General features: G+C 34.2%; 1 protein-coding gene across 19 annotated transcripts in view; it reads left to right on the top strand.

Moving 5' to 3' along the window:
- Positions 1–24,299, top strand: part of CLASP2 (cytoplasmic linker associated protein 2) — a 184,359-nt gene that overhangs the window by 109,673 nt on the left and 50,387 nt on the right. For 4 of the 19 annotated variants that reach the window (XM_045904131.3, XM_045904144.3, XM_045904141.3 and 1 more), the window contains 8 exons: positions 451–474; positions 2,141–2,158; positions 4,230–4,331; positions 10,191–10,361; positions 10,795–10,902; positions 15,482–15,588; positions 18,981–19,225; positions 20,894–20,957. In XM_045904131.3, coding sequence (XP_045760087.1) covers positions 451–474; positions 2,141–2,158; positions 4,230–4,331; positions 10,191–10,361; positions 10,795–10,902; positions 15,482–15,588; positions 18,981–19,225; positions 20,894–20,957 — 839 coding nt within the window. Of the gene's footprint in view, positions 1–450; positions 475–2,140; positions 2,159–4,229; positions 4,332–4,483; positions 4,511–10,190; positions 10,362–10,794; positions 10,903–14,450; positions 14,514–15,481; positions 15,589–18,980; positions 19,226–20,893; positions 20,958–24,299 lie in introns of all 19 variants that reach the window. The other 15 variants (XM_045904135.3, XM_045904129.3, XM_045904134.3 and 12 more) reach the window with 8 other exon arrangements.

The following is a 24,299-nucleotide window of genomic DNA, read 5'->3' as shown; positions in this document are numbered from 1 at the left end:
CTTTTCTTACTATAATCTTGCAATGTTAAACTTAGTACATTACTTAAAACAGTTGCTACTGGGTTTTTTCTCCCAGTTCCTTTGGGAATGAGGAGAATGGGGAATGGGGATATGATGAGTGTTTGATTTCAAGAAACTCAGAAGACCAAAGCAAGAGGTCTGCCTGATGATGGCAAGGGTCCCAAGTTGGGATATGGGCTTTACTAACTTCTCACTCTGGGGGAGTGAAAATCAAGCTCATTAGCGATTCTTTGTTTTTGTATCTTTTTCTCACAAAGGAACCTCATCTTGTTTAAATCTCCTAGTATGTTTTAGTTGAAAACAAGTTTCATATACATGTCTGTGCTATGAATTCTGTCGTCTTAAAAATAATGTTCTAGGGATTATAAAATCATTTTTTTTCTAATATACTAAGTTTTCCTCTGTTCTTTGCTTGCTCTTTCATCAAAGAGGATACTTCTGACAAGATGGATGGTAAGAACTTTTCTAATTCTACAGATTTTTACAGCTCTTGGATTCTATATAATGTCTTCATTCTCTTTTTGAAAATAGACTGCATATTTTGCAGCAATCTGAATGTAAAAATGACTGTGTAATTCTCTAAATTTTGGGTTAGGCATATCCATTTTTGGGTTTCCTAGTCTATTCAAATATTAGGTTACTGTTTGTTGTGAGTTAAATCAGTTATCTTAATTTTTTTTCCTTAGCTCATAGAAATATTCTTGATTTCTTAAGTCTGTCTCTGAAATAGAATCAGAATCAGAAGAATGCAACTCATAAGGCATTTGATAGAACTCTTTAGTTTACTAACTGTGATAGAGAGAAAAATGAGATATTTTACAGATTCATATGGTTATTTGTGAAAACAAAGTGCAAGTTACAATGCTGTCTTTTTAAGAGTAAGTTTTAAATGAACATTTATTCAGGACTGAATTTTTAAGTTTTAATTTCAGTATTCAAGTGATTGTAACTTATCTATAGTTGCTTGGATCAATGTGGTATTTTTTATCTGTATGGTATTTGTCAAATACTACATGGCATATTATCTACATTTTCCCTTCACTTCATCAGATACCATAATGTTGTCTAGGAACTTGAGCTTTTTTTTAAGAACTTGTAAGAAGATACTGAATCTATAAGTCTTAGTATGAGATATAGGAAAGTTGGAGAATTATATGTTTTTCTGTCAGTTATTACATAGCTCTCAGACATATCTTCCATTCTGATGAAATGGGAGATTTATTTAATCTTGGGTTGGGTACATGACTGTTATTTACAGTGTCTCTATGTTCCTCTGTATGTTTAATATATTTCATAAGTTAAAAAAATTATTGAATGAAATGAAAGCCCACCACAAGATAGTTTCTGTATTTTAAACCCTTTATGGTATCACTTCTCACACTGAAATTATCTGTCCTTAAACTATTCTCACTTTCCAGATTAAGATCTTTTCTTGTTTGGGTCAGAAACATCAATCTATTTGAAGAATCATCTGTGTCACGTGATGTGTTACTCCCACTGATGTTCAATCCTATGTTTAAAAAAATCTGTATATACACATACAGAGATATATCTGTTATTGCCCTTTAGTATAGTGAGTTGTGATATTTTCACTTGTTCATTTCTGCTACTTTTCATTGACATCTTAGGGAGCATACATAAATGTTGAGTAAATACATGATGGATTGATAGGTCTTTGTAATGCTGTAATGAAAATACTGGGTTAATGAGGCCTACGTCATGGATTTGACTCCCATGTTTATCAGTTAGCTTTTCTAGTTCTTTTATGGATAACTTTTTGAAAATGCACAGAAAGTATTCTTATTCTGTAAAAACCTCCATTTCAGAGAGAGTAATGACAGGGTTACATCTTTCTTGAGTGATTAACTTCTATAATTTTCTTCACCATTTCAAATTTTGAGTATGAAATGTAGCAGATAAAAGAGTTATGGAATTTTGCCATTTTCATTTGTTTAGTTTTAACCTTTTCTTGTGCTGTGAGTCATTAGATGACCTCAAAGACTAGAAGATATTTTTTTTCACTCTTTCATTGTAGTCTTGGGTGGGAGGTGTAAATAGGTCTTAATATCAGCATTGGCAGAATTTGTTGAAATGTTGTTATTTTATTTCTCTTATTTAGGAGCAACATCTGAAGATGGTAAGAATTATACATTTTGTTAGTAACACAAATACCTCTATGTTAATATTTTCATTAGTAGGAATTAAATATTAAACACTAAAATAGGCTAATTTTTTTGCAAAACTATATAATTTGCCAACTGTGATAGCTTCTACATTTTATGTTTGGTTGCGTTAATTACACATGTGAATTTTTTTTCTTTAGTTCTTCATCTGGAGTTTTGCTTTGTATCTTGGATCATCTCATGCTGGAAAAACATAATTGCTTAACATGTTTAATAATATCTAGTATAAAGTTAGTAAATAGTGTTTTTTCAGTAGCATCATTAGTGCTTTTCTTTATTTTTGTGGTTTTGTTTTTTAATTTATGCTAATTCATTTATACTTTGGGGGAGCATGCTCCATTGCTTTATCATGGGAGTTTAAATACATTGATTTAGGCCACTTTTAAGTGTGTCTTTGATTTAGAATCAGTGGAGAATTGCATATATGATTTGAATTTGGGATTACAAAAAACTTGCTAGATAGACTACTTTATTGAGCCAGTTTCCTTTAAGAAAATAACTGTTTATTGCTTTTGAATTTGTAGAAAGGAAAAAAATTTAGTTTTTTAATTTATATTGCCTGAAGGCTGTCTTATTAAACCTCTGATTTTGAAACACACTTCTTTTTCTCCTAAGTTTTACATAGATGACTTTTTCTTGTGATATAAAACCAAGTGTATTTAACATTTTTAGTCTCATACTTACTCTGATATAGTTGAAATATTTCATATTTTCCATACCAATTAGAGTACTCTAAAAATGGTTTCTGGCACTGTAGCAGTATAATTTAGAACGATAGTATCAGAATAGTTATCCTAATTTCTTTGTTATATTGGATAAATTTTCCATTTCAAAAATAATAATTTTGTCTTTCTGTTTTACTTCTTAGTTGGGAGAACATTGTATCCTACTCTAAACAGACTCTAAAAGGGTGAAAGGCCTGAACTATGGGCTTATTGAGGGCCTTGAAGAATTGAGAATGCTAGACTCACCAACTAGACTTCTGGTTTTGCTTCTGTTTTATTCCCGGTTTTTAATCACTCTCTTATCTTCCCTCACTCATTTCTTAATTTTGTAATTTCTCCTTACTCTTCATTTATTTTTTCCTAATTAATATAGCCATATCAGGCCAGCCAGTATAATGATTGCCCCACAAATTGTACCTTTTAACTTAACAGGATTCTGAGCCCTTCTTCATGATTATATTTAGTATTCGTTCTGATTTGATATGGTTGAGACTGCTTGAGAACACCGTAGTAGCTACTAGTAATATATTTTTGTTTTTACTAATGACACCTAGGTACTTTGATAAACATTATCTCCTTTGGTTCAAAATTCTAAAAATAAATGTGGCTTGGTTTTGTGGAGGGGGATGAGGCAGTGGTAAAGGAGAAGGGAGTATGCTGAGAAAAGTGCCAACTCTTATGTGATTGGTATTTCCTCAAATCATTTTATAAATGAAACTGGTTGGGGGAAGAGAATAGTAAATGTGTCCATATCTGTCTGTAGTAATCTGATGTTTAGCACAAGATAAAAATACTAAATATTTAGCTAATATTATCTCTTCCTGCAAATCCCTTTTAGAAGTATATTTTCAGTCAAAAGAATTATTTGGGTTGTTGTTTCTAATAAGATTAGGCTGATACTTAAAACTATAGACTGTATTTGAGAATAAACTAAATTTTATGGAAACAAATTTTAGAATTGGAACTGCCAATTAAGAAATAAGTATCATGCCTGTCGTAATTATGTTAATTATGACTCTACTAGACTAATAATATCAAACTAAGAATGGAAATCTTTTAGTTTGATTTTATTTTTACCCTTGAAGGAAAGTTAGCTTAATGGTGCAACACATAGAAAGCAGTATGTATGCTAAAATTTTTTAAGAGAAATATCACCTGTCAGTGATGGTTACATTGTTACAGAATTTAACAGTACTTAAAAAGCACACCCAATTAGAAATTACAGTGAGATTTTTTTCCTCATTACTAAATATCATTATAGAAAAATGTCTTTAATTATGTAAATAATTTTATTCCTTAGGCCGGGTGAGAGCGAAGCTTTCAGCACCACTTGCTGGCATGGGAAATGCCAAGACAGATTCTCGAGGAAGAAGTCGAACAAAAATGGTGTCTCAGTCACAGCGTACGTATTGCCTGAGTTTTCCTGCATTTGTAATGCACTAGGATAAGTGTGTTGCTTGTATATGACTGTATTAGGAGATTGACCAGTGGATAAAGACAAAGCTAACTTCAAAAAAGACAAGCCACATACTGAGTTCTTGTTCTGTACTTTAGGTTCATCATCACCTGACAAAAATGAAGGTATTTTTTTTTTCAATGTTTTGGATCAGTTGTTGTGCATGTTTTGGAATTTTTTTGAGTGAGTGTTGTCTTGTCTTTGGTGTGTTACTAGGGCTGCATCATTGATATCCGCCACTTAGAAAGAAAAAACTTCATCTGCTGTACAAAGTTTTGCATGGAGATATTTTAAGTAGCACAAATCTCTTAGCATTAAGGTTTTCACAGTCTACTCAGAAACTTGCAAATGTAGAAAATTGTGCTTTTTAGAGGCAAAATAATTGCCATATGTTAGCATCTAATCTGGTTGCATCTAGCTAATACTATTCAAGGACAGACATGTGTGTCTTCATACTCTCCCAAAATCTATTAGAATACAGTTAGCATTTTTGGCAGGTGTATACTGATTCATAGTGAGGAAACACAAAATGACCAGTTCTATTATATTTCTTATTAAATTTAAGATTTATATTTTTACTATTTCATTGGAAGCGGAGTTCCTCATAAGCACAATTATTAAAAAGCACAATTTTGAGGTCTAGGTAAAATGAATGATCCATTTCTACATGTTCCAGAATAGTAACCCATACATTTATGGCATTATTAATTTAAGAGTTTGTTCCTATTCTTTCTTTATCAAGAGATTTTCATTAGCACTTAGCTCTAAAAACAGCTTTTTTTTTTCCCTAGGGAAGTAATTTGGGTGTTATTCTACATACTTGGCTATTTTGAAAAGAAATATATTTAACTATCTTCCACAGTCGTGTAGGTGATTTATCAAGATATAGATGTCCTAGTTGTCTGTTTTTTAATTTGATTCCCAAATCTTGGAATCAGGGAAAAGAGCTGGGCTTGGAGGGGGCCAGGTGGTGATTACACAAGTCCTGCCAGCAGGTTCTCCTTTTCTCCTCTTTCCAGAGTCAAAAAATCCAGGCAGAGAAATGATGGGAATATTCAACAAGAGCCCTAAAAATGAGGAAATCCTTGGTAAAATTGGTTTGCAAATTGAGGATTATTTATAAATAAGAAAAAAATGGAAAATGCCCTCTGGGTAAGGGCTCTTCTTCCAAATTCCAAATTAGGAATAGATCATATCGCATTTTCCCCTGATCTTCTGTATTTTTAATTTTTTTTCTGTATTTTTAGAGTAATTGTTTTAAGTAACTCAATCATTAGCAGTTGTAGCATAGTTGCTTAGAGGTTTGCTACTCCAAATGTAGCATCAGAATCACCTGGGAGCTAGTCAGAAATGCATAATTTCATGCCACCATAGATGTCCTGAATTCAATCTTTTTAACAAGATCAGCAAGTGATTTGTGTTTTCTTATAAGTAATTAGCCACCATAGATGTCCTGAATTCAATCTTTTTAACAAGATCAGCAAGTGATTTGTGTATAATAAAGTCTCAGAAGTATTTGATCTGGATAATGGACTCTGGAGCCATATTACCCATATATGAATCATGGCTCTTCCAGTTTACTTAAAGTTGCTGTGTTTCTGTATATTTATCTATAAAATGAAGAGGATAATCTCAGAGGATTGTAGTGAGGATTAAATGTTATATTTTTATTCCATTAAATGTTATATATTTAATGTACCTTAAGACATACCTGGGCCCAGAATAGGCGCTCTATATTTCAGCTGATAAAATTGTCCTCCTTGTTGTTATTAACCTAATGTCAACTGAATTTTAAACTCCTGTTGTATACTTTTGTACCTTGTTACGTTTATGGCCTTCAGGAAACAACGAAATAAATAATGATAGGAAATTTAAAGCATAAAGAAGAATAAAGATAGCAACCTAAAACTGTCTCTATCCAGTATCTTAAGGATAAACTTTAATTTGATGTGAGCTATTTTATTTAGTTCTTTTCTAAAGTAATACCAAGACAGAACTTGTGACAAAGATTCAAAGTGCTTTGTGTATGGTTTTCTAATACATTACCTAAGGACTTCCCTTTTAGGTATATTGTAATTACTGATCACTTCAGTAAGATTTAGAATAATTTTTTTATATTTGATTTTTCACTTTGAAACCCAGTCTACAATACTTCAAATCCTCTCCTGAAGTATGGGAACATAATAATAGGTTTTTTAGACCTGGTAGGATTTTAAAATCAGAAGACTTTCTCACTATAAAATCCCTTAGGTTTTAAATCATGTTGAAGAAGTTTTTGTTTGTTTGCTTGCTTATTTATTTGAATGACTGTATATTCCATTCCAGATTCTTTTGAAAAAAGAAATTGTGGCCCTGTACGATTTGATGCAAGTTTCTTTACAACATATTTGCACAGAAATATTGCTATGACCTCTGTCTTCACTTTGTTGTGAAGTAATTCATTAGAGTTTGCATGATCTTTCCAAATTTTTATATTACCATTTAGGAAAAAAAAAATCCCTTGGGTCAAAGCAGGTGTGTTCTGATGACTAACCAAAATAAATAAAAGCAGACCCAATGGAGAGACTTCCAGATTTATATTTACATAAGGATGGTGTCTTTTGTTATTGTTGGTAGTGACTGGTTGTGTACAAATGGCTGTACTACAGCCTGTCAGAAACTCGGTCTCCTTACCCCAACCCCCTGCCGTTTTTTGTTTGTTTTTTTTTTCTGTGCATCTTAAAAAAAAAAAGATTTGTAGCTTTTTCATGTAAGCTTTCTTCAGCTATAAGATGTTGTAGTTCTTCTTTACCCGTAGTTTTAAATTAAATGTTTAAATAATAAAAAGTTAAACATTTAATTATTTAGATTATAGGCTATTAGTAGAAGAAAAGCTGAAGAATTTATATTTACTTTTGCAACTTCATTTCATCTGCTTTGTACATGAGTGTCTGATTTCAGCTGTAAAAACTACTAAATGTACTGCTTTTGTTACAGACGTCTATGGCTTAGGGATTTTTCTTTTAAAGTTTGCTTTTTTTGCTTTAAGGTTTTTTATTTTCTAAGAACTGACCAAAGCTTTCTTATTTCCATCTGCCATTCATTTTAAATCTGCTCCTTCCCTCTTCATGGATTATAACCCTTACCCTAATTCTGCCTTTACACTTGTTCAGGATCACAATCTGCTAATACCATTGGTGGTAAGAATCTATAGACTTTATGTGTGCATCTATTGTTTGATCACCTATTTTCATTATCTAGAATGGGTTCTATTCAGCAGAAATTCTCAACATAAAATTCCATTGTTGTGTAGCCATACTGGGGCAAAAATTGCCAATTATCTTTGGCCTGTCTTTATTACCAAAACCTTGAATTGCTGAAATTATCCAAGTCGATCCCACAGGTTTAGACATTCAAAAACAAAGGAGTTTTAGTAATGCCTTGAAAATACATAAAAGGTATAAAATGGTAGTTTGAAAACTTTAGGTAGCACGAGAGAAATTAGGTATCCGGTTTCAAGTTTTGCAAATTAGAGTATTTTCTAGTAGCATGCTATTCCCTAGGTATATCATGCCCCTTTTCATCAATTCTGTGGTTTTCTTATAAGTAATTAGCCTAGGTAGTCCTTGGCTGGGGAAAGAGCCCTGATATTTTCTCTAAGTACAAATAATTCCAAAATGAGTCATAGGCATTGGAATGATCACACTGTCCATAGGGGTTTGGAGTCCGTGGAGAAGAGAGGGTAATGATGAAAGCAAAATGAACACTGCCAATTTTTCATCAGAATGAACACTGCCAATTTTATTTTCTAGGAGAGGGTATGAATGAATTTAAATATAGAAAGAGTGAGCTTGCATAGTTCTGATAAACACAGTTAACCTAGAATAGGTGGGGTGATTACTCTGCTTCTATACTGCATGTTTCCTCTCTGCTGAATAGACCCACATTTCAAGGAATTCTTTAGTCTCCTACCAACACCTTTACCCCTTAAATTTATATTAGTTTTAACAGAATACCATAGTGTATGTGTTCATTCAGTTCATTATTTATACTTTTTATATTGTTGCAAGTGTTCCCATAAAATACTCCATTGGCTTATCTTGCATTGTGAGTTTGTGGCATGTTGGGTGTTTGGATGTTTTGGTGTGTATGTTTAGTTTAGATACTGCATGGAGAAAATAGGTGCCTTGTGGGTATCCTTAAGGTTATAACTGAAAAAAACCTGATTTGAAGATTCTTCACCTGAAACGTCGAGAAACAATTCAAACGAGCCATCGTTTTAAAGTAGAATTGAGTAATTGCCCTGAAATAATTTAGAGTTCCTTCTACTCAAATTGTTAATTTCGGAAGTACTGCTTTATTTTATACAGTATTGCTATAACCAGTGGAAGATAATTTTCATTTTGTGTGCTGGTAGAGTTTAGGAATTAAGCATGAATTTAATTTGTATTTAGTAAGACCATGCCAAGAAAACTAGTGAGGGTCACAGATCAGCAGCCTGTGGACCACATCCAGCCTACCTCCATTCATTTATTATTTGGTCTACACAACATGATAAAAATGAGAAAATTTCAAAGTTTTCATTTAAAACAAAACAAAACAAAACCTAAAACCTGGCCGGTATTACCTCAAGACACAGCTGGCTGGAACTGAAAAGTCACCCCTCCCTGCCTTACACTCAGTGCTCCTCCCTCATTAACATCTGCTTGACCACATTGGCATTTGAGTCTTTAGTTTTTGCTCTGTGAAAATGAAGCATGATTGGGTAAGATTATACAAGGTGAGCAGTGACTGCCCTGTTGGTTAAGAGAAGTGATGCCCAACAAAGGGGAAAGGTTGCTTTCATGAAGAGTTGCTTTCATTTATTTAAGTGCAAGTTTAACTTTTCTATAATGCTACCATTCAGAATGTAGAGTTAAATTATATTCTGGAGTTATCTAGTTTGTTTCCCTAGTCAATGCAGACATAAAATATTTTGATTGACAAGGAGCTCATTTCCTTAAAAGTTAACCCATGCAATTCTAGTTTAAAACCATCTTTCGTAACTTTTTTTTCTTTAACCCTTGCCCCAATCTGAGATTTTATCTGGCTCCCTCTCTCTTTTTCCCTGACCACATATCCTCTGCCTTCCAAGATTGAGAATCACTAGTTTGGAAAGGGTCTGACTTCTCTGACATTTGCTCATAGTTCTTTTCTACTCTCAGTACCCCTACATCTACATCCTAGGCATGGCCACCCAAGATGCCTTTGCTGTGAAGCAAATAGCAAATAGCAAAAAGCAAATTTCTTATTCAGCTGGCCCAATTTTATAAACATTTAAATTGTAATTTTGTAAAAATTACAAGTATACATAGTAGCAAGATAATTTTGCATCTCAGAAAGCAAACCATTTTAACATGAAGAAAATTTTTATTATATTCTTAACAAAAAATAGCAGTAATGGAATGACTAATTCTGTTCCTTGCAAATACATAGCTTTCTAATACATAGTTGTAGCCATGTGAAATGTACTGTCAGAAAAGTTATTTTTTTTGAAATCTTATATACTATTTGTGTTTTGAAACAAACATACTATTAGTGTTGTCCTATACCCCTCAAAACTGAAAATAGATTTTACATGATTTTTACTGTTCAGTCCTAGTATATATAGCATACTTTTTTTTTTTCCAGGTTATGACTATACATGTCTTCCTCAATCCATTTCCTTTGAACTCAAACTTGCCATACTATCCCAGTTTTCTCAGATGTATTTCTTGAATTTTTATCCTTTCAACAAGTTCTCTTAGAGTTCACATCTTAACATTTGTATGTATGTTTGGTGTTCAGCTGGCAGCCGGTCGGGGTCTCCAGGAAGAGTTCTGACCACAACAGCCCTCTCCACTGTGAGCTCTGGTGTTCAAAGAGTCTTGGTCAATTCAGCCTCAGCGCCGAAGAGAAGCAAGATACCGCGGAGCCAGGGTTGTAGCAGAGAGGCTAGTCCCTCTAGACTGTCAGTGGGTAAGGTTTTCTCTATGAGACTTGGGACCTCTTCTCTTGTATTTCAGGCTTGGGTATTGGAAAGCATGGCAGACATCAGTTGGGTGCTTAGAAGCCAGAAGAAAACAACTCAGAATTCAAAGAAAATTGAAATATAGGTTATAAATTGAATTAGTTTCTTACCTGGAAAGTATAATTCATTTATATTTTAATCCTTTTGTTGGCAGCCTTCTTACACTTGTAGAATGCTATTTTACCCTTGTAATCTCATACAAACTAGATGACTATATTCAAATTTAATTGTATTCCTGGTAATGCTTTTTCAAGGGTAATTTGTTCTCAACCTCAGAAAGATTGATCAGTTTTTAAGAAAGAAAAATAAAACTAACCTATCAAAAATGCAAATTCTGTCTTTTATTTCCTCCCTTTCTGTGCTGCTGTTGCCTGGTACCAGCCCGAAGTAGTCGTATTCCTCGACCAAGTGTGAGTCAAGGGTGCAGCCGGGAAGCCAGTCGGGAGAGCAGCAGGGACACAAGTCCTGTTCGCTCTTTTCAGCCCCTCGGTAAGTACTTGGGCAGGCGTTGGGTGCGTTTCTTTCCCCTGTGTTACCACCATCTGATAACCTCAGCATACGTGGGGTTTAACTTTCTTCATCGGCTGTGTCTTTGCCTCTCTTTTCTATCCTGGTACAAGAAAGAGTCAGAAGGAAATTACATGTTTGGGCAATTCCTTTGACATTTACTTGTTTTAAATGAGTAACTTAGACCTTGTATAAGCAAATTGCCTCCATAATCAAGTAAATATCACAGATTTAAACTACAGAATATTGCATTCAATCAAGATTTATCTTAAGAAATAAACCTATACAATTTAAAGGTAATATTTAAATATTCTCAAGTGAAGTATGGACCATTTCATTTGATAAAATAAATGCCGTTGGTTTCTTCAGCAGAAGTATTAACATTTCAATTTAGATATTTAACTTAGGTTATTAGAGTGCTGCAAAAGACCATATGAACTACTAACTAAAATGGGACAAATTAACATTATTTTTTTACTATTTTACAGTTTAATGGTTGTTTCCCATATATTAGTTTGTGTCATGTCACTGCTGTAAAACCTCTGTGTTTCTGGTTATATAGATTATATTATAACCTTGACTATAATAGTATAGTTACCTCAATTATAAAAATCTTAAATGACTTTTTTTAAGCTTTTAGTATTTGAGAATAATCGGAGAGGTGGAATTTTTTACACTGAAAATTTTTAGAATTTCTGCATGGTCCTTCAGGTTTTTAACTAGTACTTTGTTTATATATATGTACATACTTAACGCCATTTCAGATTTTTTCTTTTAATTCCATAAAATGTAGGTTACTGTAATACGTAGAGAATTTCTCATAGTTCTCGTTGCCTGTTGGAATTATTTCATTCAATAGACATGTTAGTAGAGGATATCTAGAGATTAGTTTCTGTTCTCTGGGCCATTTGGTTCAAATAAATCACTATACTGTCCTGCACTGACCTAGAAAACCCCCATTGAGCTAGGGACACAGATAGGGATATCCTCAGCCTTCATTGTTTCTGTTCCAGTCCCAGGTGCCAGAGCTCCCTTTCAATACTTTGCCAGAGATATTTTTAGTTCATATACAATAGTCATACACAATATTTTTAGTTCATATACATACAGGCTGTGTATATGCACACACACAAATATACATGTAGATGTACAGGGTAAATCTTCATGTATATATGTTTTAAAAATGAAATAAATCCTACATTTGTATAAAATAAGCATGCCATCTTGAAGGGTTGAAGGAAATGGAGTGGGAGCTTAAGAGCATATGTTCTAGGGTCAGATGGCCTGTAACTTCTGTACCTGAGTTTCCCAATCTGTAAAAGTAGGATAATAATAGTATGTACTTGTTAGGATTGTTTTGAAGAAGCTATAAATGAGCGAATTCCCCAGAAAGAGTGATTTGTGTAATAAAAGTATTTTAACTGCTCTGATTAATTGGCACACAGTGAGCACTTGGTCATCATCGTCATCGTCCCTGCCTCCACTACTGCTCGTCCACCTTTTCCCCTAAAGCTCTTAATTGCTTGCCTAGAAGTAGTTCCTTGTACTTTAGTGGCAAGGATCTTTGATATTTTTAATGGTATAACACCTGCATCTGTATAATGCTAATGCTGCAGAATTATTAGAAAACATGAGATATCAAGAAGAGACCAAAATGTGTTTCTGTACCTTTTAAACCTTGCAGTAGTCAGAGATTAGAGGAAATTTATAGTCAACTATTAATCACTTAAAAAATAAACATTGTTAATATGCCTGTTTTTAAAGAGAAATGGTGGCTAGCCATTCATTTTCTAGATTCATCTCAAAGCCTCCATTTGACAATTTAAATCACTTAAGTTTTTATTATTAAAGGAAGCTGTTCTCCTGATTCTAATGAAACATTCTATTTGGATTAAAGAAGATCATATCTTTTAATCATATAGTTTTCAAAGAATTGATTTTTATAGTCCTTTTATTTACATATGGATACTGCATGGTAAAGGTAGCAGATTAGCCCTGTTTAGTACACAGGGGTGAGGAGTAGCATTCTGGAAAATCAGGTTATCCTTCCCACTCCCATTGTTTGCTGTGTTTGCCTGCATTCTGCTGTCCTTACTGTGTTTATTTGGTGGATTCTTTTTTCACCTCTGACTTGAATATCGCCATTCAGCGGATGAACCCCAAAGTTTGCCTTGCATTCAGTTGTAGCACAAGGTCAGTGTGAAAATCCTAAAGCATCAGAAATAAATCAGAGCTGAGCAAAGCCAGTCTTCTCTAGAATTTGTACCCTAGCTATTATTTATTTCTGGAGCCAAGTTTCAAAAAAAAAGGGCTTATGTTATTACAAGAATGTGAGTGGTGCCTCTTACCTCTTACCTGCAGAGCCACAGGTAACCATGATTCCAGAAAATTTTTCAAGAATTTTCATCCATTAGGCATTTCCATATTGGTAACTCTCACCATTTAAAAAATTATTTCTGTCGGGTAAAATTAAAACTATTAGTATGTTTTATTAACAATACCAGTCACCTTTCAGGGTCTGATTAAACCTTTTGTGCAGCATTCTTTCTGTTTAATCCTTTCTCTCAATCTTTTTGATCTTTTTTGCGTTCATTAAGGTCCCATGGCAAAGAAAAGAGTGATTTGTGTAATGGAAGTATTTTAACTGCTCTGATTAATATATCTAAATAAGAGTAATCTATCTCATTAAATATTAAAATGAGTCTTTCCTGGCTTATTTGTTTCTGTATGTAAGAAGAAGAATGACTTTGTGGTGTTAGGAAAATCAGGATTTTAAGATACAAAATTTAAAATATGCTAAAATTAGATTCAGAGAGACATGTCGTAAATAGAGGGAGACATGTCACATTTGTAGGTCTTTTGATTAGATTATTAATACTTTTTTATGTTCAAATGTGCTTTGATATTTAAATAATTTTTTACTGAATGCAGAACTCATATTCTATGAAACATTATGGAAGATATTTAGGCTAACGTAAATGAGGTATGTTATCTTTTGAACAATGTGAAGATGGTACATGTACTGTTTAAGAGTAAAGGCCTTGAAAGAGGACAGGTACTGAGGTGTTTCACTTATAGTAGTATGGCTTTGATCACATTAATTAACTTCTCTCTATGCTTGAATTTACCCATCTATAAAATGTAATAGTAATACCTGCTTCATTGGGTTCAAGATTAAAGGAGATAGGGCTATTATTGGTTACTAGTTACCATAGTGGTTTTTTTTTTTTTTAACTACAGTGTTCATTTTTTTGTTTCATGCTTGTACTTTTGACATTTCCTTCCATTTGAATACTTGCTTTTTTTTGTCTCCTGTGGGCTTATGTCTGTCCCCTTAGGTGTAAGATCTTTTGTGTGTCAAGGATGATATTACAGTGCTAATGTTCAGTTGCCTGACTTGGCAGTATTCTGATCCTTAACTAGTACTAGTAATACCAGTGTTGACTAACTCTCCTTGCCTGACTATAGTGCTGCCACTATTCCTTGTTTCTGTGGTAATAGATGAGGTTTGTATGGTCCTGTTATTCCAGCCTCCAGACACCATTCCAGATCTACTGGTGCCCTCTACGCCCCCGATGTGTATGGGGCCTCAGGTGAAGGATGAGTACATTTTCACTATCATCTGTGCATTCATCTCAGATTTTTGTCCTTTTCAGTTTCCATTGAATTGTATATTCATGTTTTTAAATCAATTTGTTTTTATTTAAATTTAATTTGTTGGATAGTAAGTCATTTGTGATTTTTTGATTTTCCCCTAAGTAACTTTTTCCCCTTCCACAACTTTATTTGGACATTTTTCTCACTGGCAGATGACATTTTTGTGTGTGTGTGTAACCTAAGTTATGTCATGTTTAAATATGGAATTGTTTTATGTTCTCAATTATGTACTTCATCTTTGTACATGTTTTGGAAAAAAAAAAAAAACCAAAATGGTGGATGAAGTGTTTTAATTGTAAATGATGGTGTAGAAAGTAGTTGAGGGGGAGAATCCATCTCTAGTTTGTCTTTACATACCTCAGAATGTTGGGCACACAGTAGGTGCTTAACAAGTATCAAATGACATGTCTTAGTTATAGATTGAAATCAACCTATCTTGAAGAAGGAGAAATAATAATTGGAGGTTTTTTCCCTGGTAAACTGGTGTGGCTTTATTGAGCTCCCTAATCATTATTGGTTTGAGGTTTGATCTTTGTTCTGGACTACTCCGTGGCTCACCTGAATGGAAGAGATTTGCCTGACTGATAGAGCTGGACTAATTGCACGGGCTATAGATTCGCAAGCCCTTAGCCAGCCATTCTTTCTTCTATCTTCTGGTCATAAATGTATAATAGCTACTATTCTTTAAATTTATTTTCCACACACTGTCAGTAATTTTAATTGCCTTTACCATTTTATTTGACCAAAAACCAAATGTACCCAGAAAATACAGAATTGCTTTTAAAATGCTTTGCCCCATTGGTTTTTTTTTTTTTTCCTCCCCTTAAGGATCTTAAAGTTTCCGATGTGACACTGTTAAATTTATGACTCTCTCAAAGCTGTTTTCCTCCTTCTGACGAATTAGGTCCAGGGTATGGGATCAGCCAGTCAAGCCGACTGTCATCTTCTGTCAGTGCCATGCGAGTCCTGAACACAGGTTCTGATGTGGAGGAGGCGGTAGCAGATGCCTTGGTACTCTTCTCCATTTCCTTATCATTATAGATGTTCCCACTATGAAACTAATGTATGGGTAAGGCAGTCCACCAGTGCCGGAAAGGACATAGGAAAATGCTTGTGGATATAATTGAGGATGATCAAATGTGGGCAATTTAAAAAGCAGAGCAGTATAATCAATTCTTGATCTTTATTTCTTGGCCAGAATTTTAAGCCAAGGCTAAAAGTAATTGATGGCATGTCAGGAATATAAATATTGATGTCCTTAATAGGGTAATGTGTTTTATGCACTGTAGTACACTAAGAGTAAGGGTAGATTAGATTAGTACATAAATATGTAGACTACAAGCAATATATTTCAAAGCTTGCTTAACTTTGAGTATTTAGGGATTGTGTTAGTTTGGGGTAGGATTTTGTTTAGTCTTATGTATATTTTCTGAGCTGAGAGAAAGTACAGCTTCAAGACACATGATAATTAGAATATCCTCCTGGCTCTTTATGCCTAACACATTCAACAGTGAGATTTAAAAACATCATCTATAGATCCATGATAGTTTGTCAGAGAGTGCTGTACATATTTCACTGCCGTTTTTCTCACTTAAAATTATGAAAGAAGTATCATTTGAACAATGACTATAATTGGCTTTTGCCAGTTTCCCAAATCAATTCAGTATGACACTTTCTGTTTCAAATTATATTAAACCAATGTTTGGGAAGCATTTACTCAGTAGTTTCTTACACAGAACGTATAAAAGGTCTCATCTTTGTTTTGTTTGTTTGTTTGTTTTAAAGATTTTATTTATTTATTTGACAGATAGAGAGCACAAGTAGGCAGAGAGGCAGGCAGAGGGAGAGGGAGAAGCAGACTCCCCGCTGAGCAGGGAGCCCGACGCGGGGCTCGATCCCAGGACTCCAGGATCATGACCTGAGCCGAAGGCAGCCACTTAACCGACTGAGCCACCCAGGCGCCCTGGCCTTATCTTTGTTTTGAAATAAGAAATACATTATGCCTTTTAAGACTGTCTTAGCCAGTGTTGATACAATACAATTTATGCCACATATTTGAGAAATAAGTTTTGAAAAATATTTGATGGTCGTAGCTATAATACAATAAATGTAATCCACATATGTAGTTCTGTTCTAACAGTCTATGTGTGCTGAGTTTTTTCCTTTATCTCAGCCATTTGATTGATTTTTTTATAAATGATGTAACTAAGTAGGAATTTTGTTGTCTTGGGCATGGGATATATTGATCACATCTTGTTCTGATGATCTTAAATCAGATGCTTTAAATTTACTGTTTTTCCTCAATGTATTTCTCAAATCATATTTTCTTGTTTCTTTTTAAATGAAATTATGCTCACATAAATTTTATTAATTGAATGGGTTATTCTTGAACTGTTACTTATAATAGTAAGATGTGTTTGAATTATATAAGGAATATTTAATTACCAGGGCCAAAAGCTGAATCCCAATAATTTGATTCTATCTACTTCCATTATTTGCATAGCATAGATATTCCGATTATAACTATTAATTTCTAGAAAAAAATCTTTCCAACTACTAAGCCTAATTTGCACCTTGGGAAAATCACAGAAACAAAGTTAACTTTGGAAATGACAGAAGGATTCAAATAGAAAATTTGAGGGGCACCTGGGTAGCTCAGTCGGTTAAGCGTCCCACTCTTGATCTCAGTTCAGGTCTTCATCTCAGGGTTGTGAGTTTGGGCCCACGTTGGGCTCTACACTGGGCATGGAGCCAACTTAAAAAAAAAAAAGAAAATTTGAGTTTCTTTAGGAAAACTGGTTATGGGAATATTTTTGTAGCTTAGGACTAAAGGATATTGGCAAGATTGAAGATATAGTCTGCTAATAAGCAGTTCTCATGTATCTATATATTAAAAATTTTAATGTTTCTGATTATGGGCATTGTTTATGCCTACTTCATTGTACTGTTTAGCAAAATGTTCTTCATTATTTTTAATTTTTCTCTTTAAAAATTTACTGCTCTCAGCTCTTAGGAGACATACGGACTAAGGTATAGACATTGCTGTTTTCTGACATCTTATGATACCATAACTTTTTTCTTTTGCTTCATCAGTTTAACAGATGATAGTTTTCTAGAAAATATTCAAGTGGAAGTAATAAGATCCTTTAATACATCCATTTTTCTGTATATATAATTATCAATAGGGAGATGCTGCTTGAATGTCCTATGGGAGTTCTTGTCCTTCCAGCTTGACTGCTCCATACAGATGAGATGTTATTATTCATACTGATGTCAATGACAAAACTGATTCTAGAACCCAACACAGGAATACCACATTAGCACTTTCTAAATTAAGTTGGTGTCTCTAAATCAGTAAGAGGCATTTAGTGATGGAAATGTCTTTATAAAACTATTTTGAATTAAATTCAAGTTACTTTTTGTTTTTAGATTTTAGACTTTGGAGAATTTGTTGTAGCCACTGGAACTGTTTTAAATTATTGTGCTTATTAACATGTTTCATAGAAATGTCTTCACTGCTCATGAGCCTAAATTCAGATATCAGATTATATAAAGATATATTTCCAATCCTTCCAAGAAAATTTCAAATAAGCTATTTACTCTCTCGTTTCATTTTTATATGCAAGGTATAATTAGCAGTTACAGATACTAAATGATAAGCTTCAGATGTAAAGAAATCAAAGGAATCTAAATAGGCTTTCTTGCATTTATTGAAATAGACGGTATAGACACATTGGGAAAAACATGGAGGACCCTCAAGGAGCTTGCCTCTTAAAAATAATAGCAAGCAAAACAGGTTCTCATCATGCTTTGTATTTCACTTCTCCAGGAGACACGAGGGTTGGGTACAAAGGAAGAAAATGTGGCAAGAGAAGTGGTAGTAGATGTAAAAGGGAGACTAGAGAGAAGAGAAAGCAGACAGGAGAAAATAGAAGTCATACAGGAAAATGTGTTTCCTGATCCATTCTCATCCTTTAAAAAGTAATATTCTCTTCTTACCAACTCAAATTTCAAGTAGTTTCTGTTCATTTATACTCTAGTAGTTCTTGGTTTCCATGAAAAGGAAAAAGAAGAGGGAAAAACCCACAATTTGAGCACTTCCCACTTTAATATCTGAACTTTCATATAGCCTTATTCTGTTTATACTATATCCCATAGTTTAAAAATATTCATCTTCTACTAACTTCTAAAACATGTTTTCTGAAGCAAAACTAAATATTGATAATAAAATCAGTGATCAATTGATTGATATAACATTGATAATAATTTTATTATTACAGTAATTAGCCTCATGCTTGGTACTGATTTTAAAACAAAAACCAGTCTTTTTGTGGTCAGTAGAAATTGTAAAATACCAGTATATTCTTTTGGCTACTGCTAATGAGAGCCTTTATGTATAACAGAAAAAACCTGCTCGAAGAAGATATGAATCATATGGAATGCATTCAGATGATGACGCCAACAGCGATGCATCTAGTGCTTGTTCAGAACGCTCCTATAGTTCTCGAAATGGTAGTATTCCCACATATATGAGGCAGACGGAAGATGTGGCAGAAGTCCTCAATAGATGTGCTAGTTCCAACTGGTCAGAAAGGAAAGAAGGCCTCCTGGGTCTGCAGAACCTATTAAAAAATCAGAGAACATTAAGGTGAGTTGTGTTGGCTTAAAATAATTGTTCTGTCAGGTTAGCACTTTCAACTTGACTTTGTCTCCATAACACCTTAGAGATATTAGTATGGGAACAGACTTGTTTTAAATTCAGAAGATGGCACCAAAATATTTTCCCAAGCTTCAGGACCATCAATACTATCTATACTAGAAATTTTTATTTAAAAGGAAACTTTTTATTCACAAATAGAAGTTCATGAAAAAGGGTATTAATTTCTAAAATTAAAAAAATAATAAAGTGTACATGAGATTAAAGCTGGCCGGTTTATTAAAATTCATTCCTGATAAATTTTTCAGTGAGAAGAAAGAATGTTTATGCTCACTTGAACATGAAGGTATATTCTCAGTGTTCATGTATTATGTGAGTCATAGTGTTATACAAAATGGAATTGGAGTGAATTTCTCTTAACTTTATATTGGTTTTATAGTTTGTCTGATTTGGTTTGATTTGATTCAGTTTTCTTTCCTAATGGCTTTTATTTGCTTTCCCCCCCTAAATTCTTTATTGTCTTTATCTGTGTAATGTTTTAAACTTCCCTAGTCAACCCCTTTAAGAACCTAGATTCAGATAATTCGTAAGTTTGAGTGTAGTGGAAAATTAGAGGGCTACTTCTTGACTTGATACCTGAAATCAGGGTTAGAGTTGCTAGCTGTATATTTACTTTAGGAAGTATTAAACCTATTTAATTTAAAATAGATATTCATCAGTGTACTGCCTAATATATTTTAATGTTTGCCTATCATACTTCATGAATCATTGCAATAAATCATAATATTGTTCCTAACCCCATCCAGATTAGGTTAATATTAGGTTCAGTATATCATTATCAGTGGCAAGAGAGTAGGGCATAGTGTAGAAAGATTTTAGCCCTCAGGTGGCCAAATTTAAGAAAACATCTTAGCATTTAAAGGATAAGATTCAGGGGCTCCTGGGTGGCTCAATCATTAAGCATCTGCCTTCGGCTCAGGTCATGATCCCAGGGCCTGGGATCGAGCTCTGTATTGGGCTCCCTGCTTGGTGGGAAGCCTGCTTCTCCCTCTCGCACTCCCCCTGCTTGTATTCCCTCTCTCACGTTCTCTCTCTCTCTGTCAAATGAAATAAAATCTTTAAAAAAATAAATAAAAGATAAGAGTCATGTGCTGGGAATGTCATTTGTACAGTTTCCCCTGTCATGCTACATTAATGAAATACAATTGTAGTTCTTTTCATATAACTTTTAAAATAATGTGGGTCGCAACAGAATTATTGTTGCATTTGATAAATTTGTATTTATCCCTGATTAGTAAGTCCCACACATTTTTTGATTTGGAGGACTGTTTTGTTTTGATTTTTTATAAGAAGCCTATTTACAGCTAAGGTTATTTTTAAATGAATTCTTCCTACAGCAAGTTATTAATAAGCTACTTTTGGGGCACCTGGGTGGCTTAGTTGGCCAAGCATCTGACCTCTGCTCAGGTCATGATCTCCAGGTTATGGGATCAAGCCCTGCCCCCGTGGCACCGCCCCACCCCACCCCCACTCAGCAGGGCGTCTACTTGTCCCTCTCCCTCTGCCCCTCCCCCTGCTTGTTCTCTCTCTGTCTCTCTCTCAAATAAATAGATCTTTTTTAAAAAAAGATATTAATAAGCTGCTTTATTATTTTGACAGTCGAGTTGAACTGAAAAGATTGTGTGAAATTTTCACAAGAATGTTTGCTGATCCTCATGGCAAGGTATGTTTTAGTATTTAAGATTATTTACTCCTATGGGACGTCACCTGTGGATTGCCAAAAAAATAAAAGTAAAATAATAGCAAAGCACTGTAAGCCATTTTTTTTTTATTATTGCCCCAAAATGGTAATAATCTTTCCAAACACAATTGAAATTTTTGGTAAAATACATAATTTAGAAATTGCTCTCTGGTAACCATTTAAATTTCTCCAAAGAGAGATTGTCTAAGACTATAAGCTGAGGGATATAGTAACAAGCATGACTCATAGAATTAGTCAAACTGAATGTGTTTGTATCACTAGAAACTTTTTACTGTTTGTAATGGGAAAAAATTGGGGTAAGTTGAAAAAAGGTCTATTGTTTTCTTCTTTTGCAGTGTTAATGTAAATATTTTCTTATCTTAAAAGTGCAGTTGTGTAGAAAAGAATTGCCATTAAATAACACAAAAGCACAAAGTACCATGTTGGCCATAGTTTGGTAGTAACATTAAAAACACTTCATATGTTGAAGTAGTCCATAAAAATTTTCAGAACACTGTTTAATTTTTAATGTTGATTAAAACATACTTCATTTTAAGCACTTAGGCGCAATCAGCATGTGCACCTGGAAATTTTGGTTCACCTTGCAGGGTAATTGTAATTTTACATGTTGTAAAATGTATTTGGCTACTCTGTTTCAGTAATGTGTCTGACAATGGTGAAACTTTATTGTCTTTTTTTAGGTTACCAGTTGTCTGCATGAGAATTTCTAACCTAAGTGAAAGGGAGATGTGGAAGGGAAATTATAAAAAAAAAATTAATGAATTTCACCTTATTTTTTTATTGTCTTCACTTTATTGTTGCACATATCATTCTCATTTTTTTCTATTTTTGATATTTTCATTACTTGCAACACTACTTTAAAGATAATAAAATCCCACTACATATAAACTAAAATCCAGCTAAAGATTATAAATTGCTTCTACTTTAAAACAGTTTTCAAAGATTATCCTCTATCAAATGGTATATTTATTTCATCCAAGAATGCAAATTTCCATTAAAGACAAAGGTTAAAAAACACTTGGTAAGCAGTTTGTTTAAAATTTATAACTTTCAGGGGTGCCTGGCTGGCTCAGTCAGTGGAGCTTGCAACTCTTGATCTCATGATCATGAGTTCAAGCCCCACACTGGGCCTACAGGTTACCTATAAATAAATGAATGAATGAATGAATGAATGAATGAATAATAAATGAAGTTTATAACTTTCAAACTGAACATGTTGGTAACTGTATGATTTTATACTTACTTACATTATACCACCAGTTACAGCTGTAGTACTTGCTTTAATGCAAAAATTTCTATAAATCTTGAACAAATTAATTGTTGATATATTTTCTTGGCAATATAAACCAGAGAACAAGACAATTGTGATCTGGATGGACCTCTTTTACAAACAATATTTTAGTAATTATACAACTTTAAAAAATAGAAATTTTTTTTAAGATTTTATTTATTTGTCAGAGAGAGAGAAAGGGAGCACAAGCAGGGGGAGTGGCAGAGGGAGAAGCAGACTCCCCGCTGAGCAAGGAGCCCGATGTGGGGCTTGATCCCAGGACTCTGGAATCATGACCTGAGCCGTAGGCAGACACTTAACTGATTGAGCCACACAGGCATCCCTAAAAAACAGAATCTTTTTTATTTTTTTAGATTTTTATTTATTTATTTATTTACTTACTTGACAGAGACACAGCGAGAGAGGGAACACAAGCAGGGGGAGTGGGAGAGGGAGAAGCAGGCTTCTTGCTGAGCAGGGAGCCCAATGCGGGGCTCAATCCCAGGACCCTGGGATCATGACCTGAGCCGAAGGCAGACACATAATGACTGAGCCACCCAGGTGCCCCTAAAAAATAGAATTTTAAAACATCTTCAATAAGTGATATAATTCGTACCTAGTGGAAGGTATAAGACCGAGCGAGGCTGGATTATTTCTTGAAGTCCCAGCTTATTTTTTGCTAGGACAATAATACAATTTAGTTGGATGCTAGAATTTATACAGTAATAAAAAAGAAACACTTTTTAAAGAGTCTCTTGGAGATGAAATAGGAAAGCTGAGTTTGATGTTGGGAAAGGAACTGAACTGAGCACATACGCTTGGCTTCCCTTAATAGACATGGAGAACCAGCTACGGTCCTCCCTAGAATTGTCATGAAGGTGACTTTTTGGTTTTTCTTCATCAGGTTTTATAACAATATACATTTCTTACTGACCCATCTGGTTTTGTTTGTTTGATTAGGTTTTTGGGCATTTTAGTTAGATCAGTGAAGACCAGTGTAATGGGAAGATTTTTGTTAATTTGTTCCTGCTTGACTTTTGTTTGGTGATTGTCCATTGGAGGCTCTGCCAATAGTGTAATTCATTAAGGGCGCCTGGGTGGCTCAGTTGGTTAAGCGACTGCCTTCGGCTCAGGTCATGATCCTGGAGTCCCGGGATCGAGTCCCGCATCGGGCTCCCTGCTCGGCGGGGAGTCTGCTGCTCCCTCTGACCCTCCTCCCTCTCATGCTCTCTGTCTCTTATTCTCTCTCTCTCTCAAATAAATAAATAAAATCTAAAAAAAAAAAAAAGAATAAACTGGATATGCCACCATACTGTGCTGAGTTTAAAATGTCAGGGTTTGGGGCACCTGGGTGGCTCAGTTGGCTAAGCATCTGTCTTTACCTCAGGTCATGGTCTCAGGGTCCTGGGATCGAGCCCTGTGTCTGGCTTCACGCTCAGCAGGGAGTCTGCTTGTCCTCCTCCCTCTGCCCCTTACCCTGCTCATGGTCTCTCTGTCTCTCTCCCAAATAAATAACTAAAATCTTTTAAAAGAAAAATAAATAAATAAAATGTCAGGGTTTGATTTGAGCTTTTGCAATATATCCTGATATTATTAAAATAGCAGATTTCTCCTTCCCCATTTTTTAAATATATCTTTATAAAGTACCAACAGCTCCATCTTCAGAACAAGCAACTGATTTTGATACTTTATTTTCTTTCCAGATACAGTTTTGTTCTTTATCAGAAGTAGACCATTTTTTGTTCTGTAAAGGGCCAGATAGTAAATATTTGCAGCTTTGTGTGCCATAAGGATCTCTGTCACCACTACTCAACTCTGCCATTGTAGCACAAAGGCATCTATACACAATATGTAAACCAAGGATTATGGCTAGGTTGCAACAAAGCTTTATGAACATTGAAATTTTAATTTTCATGTAAATTGCTTTTTAAAAAAAAAACTTTTTAAAATCAAAAATGTAAAAACCATTCTTAACTTGCAGACTGTAGTTTGCTGATCCCTGTTTTCTATGCTCAGTTCTGGGTTATTGACAC

The sequence above is a fragment of the Mirounga angustirostris genome, unplaced genomic scaffold, assembly GCF_029215605.1.
Source record: "Mirounga angustirostris isolate CCGP_5_RB_7025 unplaced genomic scaffold, mMirAng1.0.hap1 SCAF_1, whole genome shotgun sequence".
In the NCBI taxonomy this organism is placed as follows: domain Eukaryota; kingdom Metazoa; phylum Chordata; class Mammalia; order Carnivora; family Phocidae; genus Mirounga; species Mirounga angustirostris.
The sequence above is the reverse complement of the archived record's forward strand: the minus strand, read 5'-3'. Positions and strand labels throughout refer to the sequence as shown.